At 39.2% G+C, this 14787-nt stretch overlaps 1 protein-coding gene across 7 annotated transcripts in view; it reads right to left on the bottom strand.

The window, feature by feature from the left end:
* LOC109626349 (myocyte-specific enhancer factor 2C-like) overlaps positions 1–14787 on the bottom strand; it is a 32216-nt gene that overhangs the window by 10192 nt on the left and 7237 nt on the right. For 5 of the 7 annotated variants that reach the window (XM_069513766.1, XM_069513765.1, XM_069513772.1 and 2 more), the window contains 2 exons: positions 7844–8017; positions 5807–6010 (listed from right to left, as the gene is read on the bottom strand). In XM_069513766.1, the coding sequence (XP_069369867.1) occupies positions 5807–6010; positions 7844–7897 (258 nt within the window). In that variant the 5' untranslated portion in view covers positions 7898–8017. The remainder of the gene's footprint in view (positions 1–5806; positions 6011–7843; positions 8018–14787) is intronic. The other 2 variants (XM_069513770.1, XM_069513771.1) reach the window with 1 other exon arrangement.

Below are 14787 nucleotides of genomic sequence, written 5' to 3'. Positions count from 1 at the left end.
ATGCTACTTTATACTGGTCTTACTTTATACTCAGCTGCACTACAATTAAATTGAAAAAATACAAATCTTTCAATATTTGTGTACATTTGTAGTTGAGAAAAAAAAATGAAGTAGAGAAGTATGAAATGCTAAGAAATTAAAGAACAAGCACCTAAGTCCTGTACTTGAGTAAATATTCAGAGTTACTTTACACCACTGGTCAGGAATGTGTGTGTTGGGGTGTGTGTGGTGGCAGGTGGTTTGAACAGCTTTCTGGAGGCACTGGAGACAGACAGGGAGGATGCCATAATACCATGCCAGACCCGCTGCTCTTCCTCCCCCCACATCCATCTACACCTCCACCCTCACTACTCTTTTCCATCGATTTTTCTTTTTTCTTTTCTCAGTTACAGTTGCTTCTATAGCTCTCTCTGTTTCGTGGGTGGTCTTCTCCTCCTGCTCCTGCTCCACCACTTCCACATCAAATGATGCTCTGAGTGCAATGCGTGCACAAGCGTATGTGTGTGCGTATGTCCGTGCGTGCGCCAGGGAACATGACGTGCAACTTTTACACCATCCCACAACTGCTCAGCCAGAATTAGAGCAGCACATATTTATAGTAGTGGACCTACATTAAAGACATACGAAATACCCTTTATTTAACAGCTAATTATCGTATACATCTAAATTTACAGATAACTTTGCTCATAATTAGTTGTCATAAATAAAGTAAATAAAGTGAAAACAGTTCATAAATTGACAGCAGCATCCATCTGAGTTTCTCAGAAGGACATACCTATTTAGTTAATTCTTTATTTACTCAGATTCTCCGCGACATAGAGCTGCGAAACAATAAAGACCTATTTATTGATTAGCCCATATTAGTTTAGTCCTGGTCTACCAGCAATTCATCTGTATTAATTAAACATTACAAATAACAATTGAAAAATATTTTTTTAGGAATTCCAGGATATTATTTTAACATTTAGACACTTTTATAGCTCTGTTAAACATTTAAATTTAGGCTATCTGTTTAAAGAGATACTCAGTGCAGTGTTCAATACAACAGTGATTCTTTTGAATAACCAATGAACACCTGAAGAGGTAGAACCATATATGACAACCACACAACACACAAGTCAGAATTCTGGGCCTCTCATTCATTCATTCGTTAATTGAGCCTGTCCAGGGCTTTGGGTTTAAACTGAAATATCCATGAATTTATGTACTGACATTAATGGTCACCAGAGGGAACCAAATTATTTAATCAAATGAATTGAAACAGCTCCACTGGTTCTGAAAGCACCACCTGCTCCCAACTGTATCAACATCTGATCTAAAAGTTTGAAATTATGGTTGTCATTATTCTCAGGTATGTGCAGTTCTGAAATATACACCTACTTATTTCAGAGGGGAATATTGTATTATTACAGCACTAGACCGCTTTAGTTACAAGTTACGTTTAAATTAAAACACAAGACAAATGTATTTAAAACACCACTCTCTTTAGAATAAGACCATCATCTATTTCAATCTAATAATGTCAGCCAGAGTCCGTCACACCCAATTTACTGCTAAACAAAGTACTTTTACGTTTATTGTATTTTTGAAGATTTTGAACGTCGGACTTGTTTTGGAGTTTTACACTTTGAAATTAACGTAATCACTGACATATATCTTCAGGAATTATTACAAACACTTGAGCAGGATATCTAAGCAACAATCTTATTAGATAGAGTATATGAACACTGGACACAAACAGCTCCTCGGCTCCACAAATACAAAGTGGACTGGTCACAAGGGGAAAAGGAAGGAGAGGACCTAAGACGTGGTTGCTCAGCTTTAAGTTGCCTCTCTTCCTTTTCTCTATTTTCCTCCTGTGGCTCACATAGTTACGCACACACTCAGTCATTCACAGGCAAACCACAGTCGCACACACTCACAGCCCGTCATGGCTATTCTTAGCTGTGTTCTGCGCTATTTTTAGACCACTACCGGTTTCCAGCCATTTAGCAGGGAGGGATCACAGCCAACACAAAGGAACTGGACTTAGTCTGTGAGCACATCCAAGCGTCGGCGTGTGCTTCAGTGTGTGCACATGTGCACGCACAGCTTTATTGGAAACTTCATCTGTTTCTAATCTAAAACAACATGGAGCCACAGAGAGACAGAAAGAGAGAGAGAGTGAGATAGAGAAAGAGAGAAAGAGAGAAAGAGAGAGAGAGAGAGAGCAGAGTGGGCCAAAACAAAGTAAGGTTGACGGAGTAAAAGTGAAGAATGCAGAACTCCTCAGATTTATAAATAGCAGCAAAGTTCCCAGGCTAAATGAACACAATACAATAAGCTGAGAGTTGTCTGACCTGCACTCTGTACACACACACACACACACACACACACACACACACACACACACATACATACACATATACACACATAAGATAGACGCATGCCATCCCGCCACACAAGAAAAAAAGAGATGACCAAAACAAAGGAGCCTCTCTTCTACTGAATTCCTGTCTGGCAGATAGTGTATTTCAGAGCCTTTTCACAGCTACAGTATGTTGGCCTACAGTCATTGAAGCACACATTCCAACCTCCCCCTCTTTTCTGTTGCAATTAAAACTTGTCGATTAATCAGCTCAATGCATCAAGTCATGGGAGCATAATAGAACTGAATATCTTTGGGTTTTGGGGCATCAGCTTGAGTAAAAATTTATTTTAACTCCCGCTTTGACATTTAACAAATGGTTTACAACACAAGACATTTTAAAATGTTCACTTTACTGGTGTCCACAATGGCTTTGTGAGGCCACTGTGACTTTGCTCTTTGACCACCAAAATCGAATTAGTTAATCTGTGAGTCTAAGTGAACATATGTACCATAGTTGAAAGGATTTCCTCAAAGCATTCCGGAGATTTTGCATTTACAATGCAGACACAATGAGCTTTGTGGGGTCACTGTGACCTTGACCCTCGACCACAAACATCTACTCAGTTCCACTGAACATTTGTACCAAACTTGAAGACATTCCCTTAAGCTGATTTTAAGATATCAAGATTAAAAAAATCATGAAAATACTTTGACATACTTTGAAATACTGTGACCTTGACCTTTGTCCACCAAAAATCGAGTTGATTCAACGTCTTTGCGTTGAGGTGAATGATTGTACTAAATATAGAGAAATTCCCATGAGTGTATTATAGATGATTGTGGAGTGTGAGGTATGTCACATGATGTATGTCACATGATTGGAGCTGCCTGAACTAGCTCACAGGCGTCGCTCCATTTCTGTCATGCTGGCTGGGTGATCTGCAACTTGATTATTTACACTACACAAGTCAGTAATCAGGGAAAATAAGTAATAGCCATGAGAGCTAGGGACTGGGCAGCACAAAATCACTGCAGTTTGTATTATGTGTCATGCTCGAGTTTGGGAAAAAAAACCATGAAAGCCTGCTGTTGGGTCAAGCTCTGTTAGTTTTCCTTTTGGCTTGGACTGGTTCAGACAGAAAAAATGTGACCTGAGCCACGTTCTGTTACTGTAGATTGCTCAATGCTGGGTGATTTAAAAAAGAGCCAACGGAGGCACCTCCTTTTGGGGAACAAGAATTTCCTCTGCTGTGGCTGCTTCGACGTCCCTATCTCGTTCAGACACTTTGATTTCTTGAAGCTTGAGTGGTGGATTTTGACGTGAACTCATGCCTAAATTGATCGGTCTGCCTCCTGCCTTAAGGCAGCAGCTAATAAGCTCTTTAGCAATTGAACCATCCATTTAATATTTAAGAGAATAAACAGAAACAGTGTCTGTCTACAAGGTGGGAAGCATTTGGGCTGGGTGGATTCACATAAAAATTGTGTGTGGAAAATAAAATACTATGAAATAGTAATCATTAACCAAAGCACTAATACACAACACTCTCTTTCCTCAGATTGGCAAACCCAACAGGAGGATGGTGGGGTGGGTGAGAAAGATCTGAACACAAGGGAACAGGAAGCTGGACAGTAGTGACAGAGGAAATGCTGCACAACGGGTGAAGTGGATACAGATACAGTTTAGAGCAGAACGCAGCAGACTGTGGACATAGAGAGCAGAGATGAAGCGGCTGCCTGGGCAGATTACAGTAATGAGCCAAACAGGATTGTGGCAGATTACAGAGGATTACAGAGCCTAAAAGACTGGTTCTGTTGGGGCTGGCCAAGAGGCCATGTGGTGGGCCGCGTGGAGGGAAAAGCTCAGGTAAACACATACATGTGAACACAGAGAACACACATGGACTCACAGCAGCAGCCTCCTTCCTTGTTCTTAATATAGTGCCCTTCGAGGCATAGAGGTTTTAGAACTCACCAAAATTCAAGATGAGACATGAATAAGAGCCTTATAACAAGGAGTTGGTCGACTCTAATACTACTGACCCTGCTTTGAAAATTCTCAATAGCAAATCTTACCAAATCTGATGCAATAGTAACAAAGCATAACAATGCTGCATCCACTTAAGTCACAATAGTATTAGGTTGTCTCTCGATGTTAGCCATTAGGAGCCCTTTGAAAAAAGAGTGTGCCACGCTCAGAGTCCACAGGATTCTCTAAATTACTTAAAATGTTATTGTAATCAATAACAAGGGTTTGCACCTTTTTCTATTTACATTCCACATTATTCTTGATCAATGCTTCATGACTTCTTAAATGAAACCACGATAAAAAAAAAATCCTGCACACTTCCCAGCACTGAAGCAACAGACTCCTGCCTCCTCTCTGACTTTTGACAGCTTAGGTTTAACCTTGGTGACATGGTGTGCTTAGCAAATATCCACTGCGTGTTTGTGTGTGTGGGTGTTCAAAGAGTGTGTGTGTTCGCATGTGTCTGCAGAGGAACGCACTTGCTATTGTGTTCTCCTAACAATATTACATAAGTCAAAGCAGACCATGGTTAAATCTAGTACAAACTGTATTGCCATGTTCTGGTACAAACACACTAACACACACATGCGCGCACACACACACACACGCACACAAGCACACACACACACACACACCACACAAACTAAGAAGTTCCTGACAAGCATCTGCGACACAGTCCCTTCAGTCGTTTTTACAGCCTGATCATATTTATTATGGATTATGCTTAAGAACTGTATTCATTTGCTTAGTGGTTAAATCTATAACAGAAGTTTTCATACTGTGAGGCTCCTTCACAGATTGTTTTTAGGTTCAATAAGACTTTCGGTGGAAATCACTTTAATAGTTAATTCAATTCAATTCAATTTTATTTGTATAGCGCCAAATCATAATACATTATCTACAGGCACTTTGCATAGAAAGTCAAGACCTTTGTATTGTATTTAATATAGAGAAACCCAACAGTTTCCACAAAGAGCAGCACTTTGGCGACCATGGAGGGGAAAAACTCCCTCGTTATCCATTGTCGATAAACTTCTATAAACCCAACTGAATATCATAGATTAAGAAATGCTTCTTATATAGGTAGAGCTGTCACTTCTCAGTTCTCCTCTATATCACAGTGATCCAGTAATATGTGTCTGTATGCTGCAAACAGGACCTGTTAGTACTATTTGCAAAAATCAAAGAAAAAAGTAGAGGGAGAATTTGCCAAAAGATATTCAGTTAGAAATAGTTTACTATATATTTACCTTCATTGAGAACCAAAAATATTAAGTTTACAATGATTTAAAAAAAAAAACATTACTTTAAAAATGCCTTTAACGACTAATCTGATTGCTCCTGATCATTTTTCTGTGAATGAGCTAATTAATAGATCTAGTGCCAGTGAGTAAATGTTTGTGTGTGTGTGTGTGTGTGTTTCTTACATCCACAATATCTGAGTTGGTCCTGCTCTCGTGGGGCTCGTTGTATTCGGTGTATTTGAGCAGAACTTTGTCCATGTCGGTGCTGGCGTACTGAAACAACTTGTTGGTGCTGTTGAATATGATGAGTGCAATCTCACAGTCGCACAATACGCTTAGCTCGTACGCTTTCTTCATCAGACCAAACTTGCGCTTGGTGAACGTGACCTAGAGGAAGAGAGCAGGTAAAGAGGGAGAGGGAATGTTGTCAGTCATACATCGCTGTAGTTTCACTGTAGAATGTGAGATCAAGTATGCATGAGTGGAACGCAAGACAGACTGTAACAAGTACGCAACTCTCAGTGGACACTAAATGTGGAAAGTATGATAGACCCTTAACTGCTGCACCTACCTGGCTTAGGGTTGTGTTTTTTCAAATCATCAACTTTCATCATTTGGACAACTGATCTATCTACATACAAAGAGCTAGGTTTTACAACCACAGCCAGAGAGCTATGAATATGACATCAAAACTGGAATATACCATAGTGACAGAGCAGCTCAAACTAGTACTGGTACATTCCTTTAAAGATAAATTCACATGCGCACTCACACACACTTAAATATGGCTCTACCATCATATAGTCCACAAGAGGGACTGTGACGGGGTCAGTGCTGCTCTGCTACTGGGGTCAGGAAGCATATGTGCCTGCATTTCCTGTCATAACAGGAAAAGAGGAACCACTCCCCCAGACAGGACCTTGTCAGTGTGTGTGTGTGTGTGTGTGTGTGTGCGTGTGTGTGTGTGTGTGTACACTTGTGTGTGAAAATGCCGACACATAAAACTCCCATAGACAGTATGCTCTTATTACTCAGGTGTCGTATTCTTTGAATTGAGCTAGCGGGTCTTACATGTTGAATACAGGCTCACATACAGCCCCCATGACTGGGAGTCAGACAGCTTGTGAGGATCATATGACATGATATCACCAGTTTGAGGAACTATAGTGCGTCTGTATGTGGCTGGTATTGTGTTCAAGTGTGACAGAGGAAGAGACAGTGAATGAATGAGTGTGTTTAAAGCCCTTTTCAGACATGGAGGTTGTGCCATTGCTGTGATGATTTACAATGTGCTAAATAAATATGAGATTTCTGTGTGCCATCCTGGTTTCATATTGAATCATTATACCTAAATAACCTTCTACAGGGCCCCTTTGCACAAACCTATTTTTGGTCAGACAGCTCTTTTGGATCCAGAGAATTGGCAAGTGAACTTTTTACCCTAGGAATCAAAATCATGTCAAAGATCATTGTAGGCTTAAAGGTCCAGTGTGTAAGATTTAGGTGAAAGGGAACTATTGGCTGAAATTTAATGTAGAATAATTCTCATGATGTTTTCATCTTGTTTGTTTCATCTAAATTGTATGAATTGTAGTTTTCTTTACCCCAGAAAAGACCCTTTATATTTAAATACTTTATATTTACATTGAGCGGGTCCTCTCTATGGAGGCCGTCATGTTTTTTACATTAGTCCAGACTGGACAAACAAAACATCTTTTGAGTTTTTATGACAACTGAAGCTACCACAGATTCTTTTTCATGTTTGGAAGGAGAGGGTGAGATGAGGGGTGTTCAGCTGCAACATGCAACTTCAACACTAGATATCACAAAATTCTACACACTGAACCTTTAAGTGAAGCAGCTGTTAAAGAGGGTTCAGTCATGGTCATGAAAGATTTGGTGCTCATCATGTTATGCCACCTTTATTTGGATTGTTAAATTGAGTGTGTTTCATGCATTGTATCTTTTCGAAAAACTGAATTCTGTCAATATTGTATGTCTTATTCTGATTGGTTGGATCAGTTTGTAGATGTGGGTCTTAGCCAAACTATGAGACACTAATGGCAAACTGACACATGAGTGTTTTGTGCTCTGTTATAAACATGTCATAGGTCCAACCTCAACTGACTGTTGTTGTGTCTCTAAACTTTAAAAGGGATTTGAGACAAACATGTTAAATTACTGTCACATCAGAAAGGTGAAAGCCTTCCGTATACTTACATGTCGGTTCCGTTCATCCATTATCCGGGCTATCTGAATCTTTTTCCTCCCCATCTTCGTTATTTTTCCTGTTGCTTTTCCTCTTTTTCAGAAACGTCTCCTCCTCTGGCTTCGTTGTTTGTCTCCCAGGTCCTCAAGGTTTCTCACTATCAATCCCAAACTGCTGGCTGGCACCTGTGGAAAAAGAATAAACCGCAAAACAACATGATCATTATGGTAAAAAAAAATTTTTTAAATGCATCAAACCCAGTCAAGAGAAAGAGGATAAACCAGTTTTACATTTCAGTCACATCTGAAGACATGCCGTGTAAACATCTAACCATTTCCAGGGCAATAAAAACAACAAAAGACTTCAAAACAAAACTCAGACAGAAACATGTATGAACACTGCATCTAATTACCAAAAAGGGATTGTGTGTGGGTAGTATTGCATGCTGAGTAGAAATTTTCACCCGCCGTGCACGCACAGACAGGCAATATATTATCTGTTTGCATACCCGTCCATTCACTGCTGCTGTATCCCCCTGACACACCCAAAAACCCAGCTTCCTCAGGGGGTTACTGTACGCTCAGGAGGAAGTGAAACAACCCGGTATGTCAGAATGCGATTAATAAAGAGTGATGAGTTGGGCTGGATCATGCGCTATGTAAAAACACCTGGAGGTTTGGAAAAATCACATTTGAGGACACCAACTCTGAGTGGAGCTGAGATGGGACAAGCCTCTGTGAAGTGATAGGATCAGACTCATGTCAATAATAGTGATAATGAAACTTAACAGTACATTTTATAAAAAATTATGCCATATAATGTTTTCCACTAAAGAAAGAAAGGAAAACATTGAAAATGTATAGGGTAGTTATTTTATACAAGGAAGCAAAGACACTATGTGAGAGTAGTTTTACATTCACCCTCAAAACAGGAAAAAGTGGAGGAAGTGATATTTAATTTTTTTATATCCAAATTCTAACTGAGTTTTAGAAAGTTCCTTCCAGAGTAAATACATCAATCAATCAATCAAAATATATTTGTATAACCTATATTCACAATCGGACTCGTGTGGCTTATCAAGGTGCAACCCCCCTGCCATCAAACCACAATATAAGAAATTACAAAAATAGTGTCTTAAATAATGCTGAGCAAACAAATAATTTCTACAGGTACTTACGCAAGTTGGATACACATTGGGCTAGACTGGAACCATATAAGAATTGCGACCTTAAGAAGGGTAATAAACAAGTTTGAATACTTTGACAAAGTACAGGTGGTGACTGACCCACACATTTTTCTGTCTGGGCTTACCACACTTGCCGCTGAAACTGCTCAGTCAAACCAACCCATACAAACCCTGATACTCGACTTGGCTGCGGCTGATAACACCTCTTGTACAGACTCGCTGCCCTCGATGCTTCCTGTACATGCCAAACCTCAGGCTGTATGCCAAAAACAACTGAACTAAAAATGTGGGATTATGGCTCTCTGGGCTGCGTCCAACTGAGCATACACAAGTGTCATTCAGATGTGCTTCTTTTATACTTATACAGAGTGGGAGAAACACATACGTGTCTACTCTGAAGCACTGCAGTGTAACATTTGGCAAACCACAATTTGAAAAAATCAGGGAAAGGAAGGCCATTTCAATGAGAGTGTAAACAAACAGACCATTACATTTGTTAAACCTGATAAATAGAACAACTTTGAATTATCAATGAAATGGGATATCTGCTAAAAGTGGGAAATTATGTGCAATACTGTAAGGAAAGACATGTGCAGCACTATCAGCACATGCAGTGTGTGTGTGTTTGTGTGCGTATGCCATGTGACCCATGTCTCACTCCTAAAGTGGAGCTTAAGAGCTTGGGTCACCGAGTTAACTGGATGTTCACACACGCTGAGACAGACGCACACAAACACAAACACACACGACAGGTTTTCTTGGCAGCCCTCCACCGCCATCACAGCAGGGCAAAGCAAAAAAAAAGGCGTGCTCACTTTCAGGAGGTGCCAGCCTTCAGGCACTAGGATGACACGAAGAATAAAATTGGGATTTGTGAAGGCGTAAGAAGATGGTGAAGGTGTGCTCTCTGAACAAAAGGGAGAAATTGAATTCAGTTCTCCCTTTATGTCAATAAAATACTTCAAAGGTTGCTATTTTGCTTTATCTCACTCATCTCTTAATTACTATCATCATCATTATTATTGATTGCATCACGATGTTAAATGCAACAAACAAGGGCGGCAACAAACTGATTTTCTTGATTCATTGCATCAAATAATCTTCATCACGGTTATGATCACCTGATCCCGATCAGAGTCCTCTAACACTTAGTATCTGTTGAATGCAATTCTATCCTATATACATTTAATTGATGTTGACATGTAATTGAGACCTCAATGCAACAGCTATGGCAACTTAATTGACACCTTATTTTTCACATTTGCACACTGGATTAAAAGGATGATAACCTTAATTTATTGATATACAACAAAAAATTACAAACAGCCCACTCTTGGTTGTACTACAATGTTACGGGTGATGGGCTATGAGGGCTTTTGTGTCTGAACATAAAATCGTTGACCAGTGCAGATACATTTACATCACCACACCCAAAAAGAATGCCCTGATACTGTTCATTATGATCGACTTTGGACATCTCTATTTATGGTCAGCACTTCAGCAACAACCATTTGGTATTCTGCGTCATATGACATCTGGACCTGTGTTGCACGCATTCTTGTGATTTTTGCAAATTACAAGACTGCTAAGATCTCTGTCCACAGGCCCGGGATGATGTAACCTTCAAGCATCATTACCAATGACAAGAGTTGGGTCTATGTGCATGACCCAGAGACCAAACTGCAGTCTCCTTATTGGAAAAAAAACCACAAAAGGTTGTGACATTCACAAGGTTGTGCACCATTCATTTGTCTCCCATTGTCACACTAAAATGGCAGAGTTCTCCCGCACAGTTCTGAAGCATCTGAAGGAGGACATTGAGTGAAAATGATCTAAACTGTGGTGTGATAGCAATTAAGTGCTCCATCTCAACAGTGCGTTGGAAAAACCAATGGTTTTTGGCAACACCAACAGAACTGTTGCTCCCTTCCCACCCTCGTTGCTGGATTTTACTCCATGCTTCTTCCTCTTCTCCAGAATGAAATAAAAGCTGGATAGTCACAAGGTAAACTACTTCAAAGGGAATGGCAGTCAAGTTCAAATCGGGAACAGGTTTTTCTTGTCAAAGATGTTCAACTGTCTGAGTGCTTCTTCTTCTGTATAGGCGTAAAACAGAATTACCATAAACAAATTAGTGTATATTATCCCTCAAGGCTATAACGCTCCTTTGTCCAAAAACTATTAAATTCACATCAGTGAGTCACACTGTTGCATTGGATGACATGTTTTTTCATTGCCATGCACATGACTGCTATATTTTGTCATTATAAATGTATATTATAAAGTCAATAAGAAACTGAAGAGTTGAATAAAATCCCCAACTATTTTTCTTTGCATATAATTGTTTTAATTGTCAATCACAAAAGGTAAATCGTTCAGTTCCAAGCTTCTTATTTGTATATGATTATAAATGTAACTCTTAATGGGGAGACAAAACAAACATTTTGCTCTAGAGAAATTGTGAGGGGCCTTTTTGTGAGATGATAAAGCCAACAAATCAATCATTAATGGCAAAAATAATCTTTTGCGGTCCCAATAATCTGCACTGTGTGTATTGTCCCCTCTCCTCAATTATTTTTCCATCCACATCTTTGACATGAGGAATGTGTGAATATGATCTGACAGCTTCTGTCATCAGAGGATAATTGATGTGTTTTGCCACAACAAACCACTCTGATTAAGTGGAGAGATGTGATACTATCAAAATCGTGTGAAGCGAGCAGGAACATGCCAGCCTGAGAGCCTACATGAATATCTAGAGCCTGAGTCACGCCGGCTCTGAGCCTACCTCTCTTCAGGAAAACAGCACAAGGACCAACACGGTTTAAATTTAGAGCTCACAGACAACAGCACACTCAGCATGTTGTAGTAAGAAGAATTTGAGGCCAAACGGAGACATGAGACATTAAGGGGAAACATTGCATTTAACTCTCAAAATCAGTCAGTGAGTGTATGTGTGTGTACTGTAGATGTGATTTAATGCAGAGTTTGATCTTTTCCAGGATGACAGCATACGCCCCCCCCCCCCCCCAACACACACACACACACAAATTGTACTGCTATATTTAGCCTCCGTGTAAAACAGAAGGACTCCAAAAATAAAAGAATGAACTTTTTACCCCAAACAACAATACGACTGGTTTCTGGTTCACAGACAGAGGGAGCGACTGTTGAGCTGAGGAAAAGATGGAAATCAGCCATCTCACGCCGTCCTCAGCTGCTCCCTTTTCTTTCTCTCGGACTTGCCAATTATTTTCCAACATGCTGAACCTCAGAGAGAGGCCGAGTTTGACTGTGTGTGTGTGTGTGTCAGTTGTGGAGTACTATATTTAAGTAAAAGTACCAAAGACAAACAGTGAAAGTACTCTCATACAAGTAAAATCCTGCATTCAAAATTGTTCTCAAGTACCTAATCTAAGTATCATGTACAACATGTACTTTTACTAATCAAAGTAAAATTATTAAATGCAAAGGAATTCTGTCTGGGAGTGTAATATTCCCCTGTATCTTAGCTAATATCTAAGCAGCATTGAACTCTTATTGAAAGTTAGTTTTGAACTCTTTAATGTGGGACTGAAACTATTTATTTTCATTCTTAGAAACAGTAAGAAAAACCCATCACAGTTAAAGTCAAAGTGACACCTTGACTTGTTCTGTTTTGTCGTTCCAAACGTCATAATGATTCACTTAACTGTAATTTATAACATGCAAAGCCACAAAACCTCACATTGTTGAAGATGAATGTATGCGATGTTTGATGTTTTTACATGAAAAATTACTTCAACGAGTAATCAGTTACCCAAAGAGTCACTGACTAGTTTACTGATAGCTGACTGATTAACAAATCCTAAAACTACAAGACTAATTGTTCCGGGAAATTGTAACATAGTGTTGGTTAGTTTAATTTTGCTTCTACAAGATTGTCTTGTATGAAATCTTAATTTGTAAAGTAACTAATGAGTACAGCTGAATTTCAGTAAATGTACTCAGTTTGGGTAAGGGTCAGCAATGTAGACTTGCGTGCGAGTGTCCTCACAGCCGAGAGAAACAGCTAACGGGGGACATGTGGCAGTGGTATTCCTTGGCAGGACACTTGCGTGTCTCTGTGTCACACAGTGTCAGAGAGCCAGGGAGGGTGGGGGTGGGTGGAGGATGAGGGGCAGAGGGAGCAAGGCTCTTCTGCCTGGGGCTGACAGACAGGAGGTGGAAGGACAGCTGTGAGTATGATTCACTCCATCACTGCCTCCTACTGTACAGGGGACTTTGAGAAAGTTTGAGATGGAATCTTTTCTACCTGCAACTGCACTTAAACATCAATTTAAAAACAAGGAAAGCTGAGCTGACAAATACAAGTTATTTCTAATGAATGTTGAAGACGTAAAATGACTATAGGTATAATTTTAAAGACTCTTTCAAACACTCTTAAGGCCTTGCACATCAACAGTGACACAAACAAAGGCACGGAATAACAAATTATTTGTAAGTGAATTTTGTAACTATTTTGCTGATAAATTGTAAGGATTAGGATGTATTTCAGGATCCATCAGACAGTTTGAACAACTGCTGCAAAAGCTGGCAACAATATTTCCTCAGTATTTAAATCGTATTCTTTTAAAGACAAACATAACTGTGAGCAATGGCTGAAGTCAAATACATTAAAGGAATATCTCAAAGTGTTTTCAAAGGTCTCAATGTATGTTGTGATCATGCATATTACAAATAAAATTGAATAAATCGACAGATAAAGTTTATATCAGAATGAGGAGGACATTCTTCCTCTAATGCTTCAGAATGTGACACCAAAAATATCCACCTAAGACTGATGATTATTGTCCAATTTCATCGTTCTGGTCAGTCTAACCACTCTTATGTGCAAACACGTTCCGATAAGGCCACAGTCCACCACCTACTCAGCATCAAACAGCAGACAGACACAGTCAAAGAGGAGCAGGTTAACATAGTGGAGCATTTAGCAGCTAAAGACACAGGCTTCTCCCTCTGGAGGTGGGGGGGGACCAAACACAGAAGGAAGGAATATTGGATTCAAGATTGATACGAACACCACTCTACATACAGTATCTCTATTAATCATTAAAGGGCATAGACTTTTGTTTTAATACTTGATTATTTAATACTTGTTTTTATTATTTTATAACTTATATTCTATATTAGTGTCAACAAACTCCAAAAAAGGTTTCTTGAGACTTTCCATCAAGGCTGGGCAATATGGTAAAAATTTTTATCAAGAAAATAATTTTCATGTCAGTTAATATCCAGAATTATCATGATAAATCTAACATTATTATTTATATCAAGAAGATAATTACTATGAACTATGTTATAATTACTGTGCTTGCACAATGCATACGTGATAATGGATATATATTGAACTTTTGTTATATTGGTATCTATGAAAAACATATTGCTCTATTTATTGGTATTGTTTCATGGAAGTATTTATATTTATATTGTGTTGTTACTGATAAGAATCATACAGGAAGCGAATGCGGGTGGACTGCATCATGTTTGCATTTCCAAACTTTCCAGTTTTAGATGATTGAGGACTCTAGAGTAGCGTGCATGCCAGGTCTGAATGTAGCAACGGTGATGTGATTTAAAACTAAAACATAGTAGTGTGAATGTAGCCTCAGGTGACATCCCCTTGGACATTTATCAGGAGTTTATCATTTATCTTATGATTACATGCTTCATATTCCATACATGAATTGGTGCTTAATCCAGTCGCAACCACAATGAACACCAAGAAGT

Source organism: Paralichthys olivaceus, chromosome 18 (assembly GCF_024713975.1).
Source record: "Paralichthys olivaceus isolate ysfri-2021 chromosome 18, ASM2471397v2, whole genome shotgun sequence".
NCBI classification, from domain to species: Eukaryota; Metazoa; Chordata; class Actinopteri; order Pleuronectiformes; family Paralichthyidae; genus Paralichthys; species Paralichthys olivaceus.
Note: the sequence above shows the minus strand (reverse complement) of the source record. Positions and strands in the feature narration are given on the sequence as shown.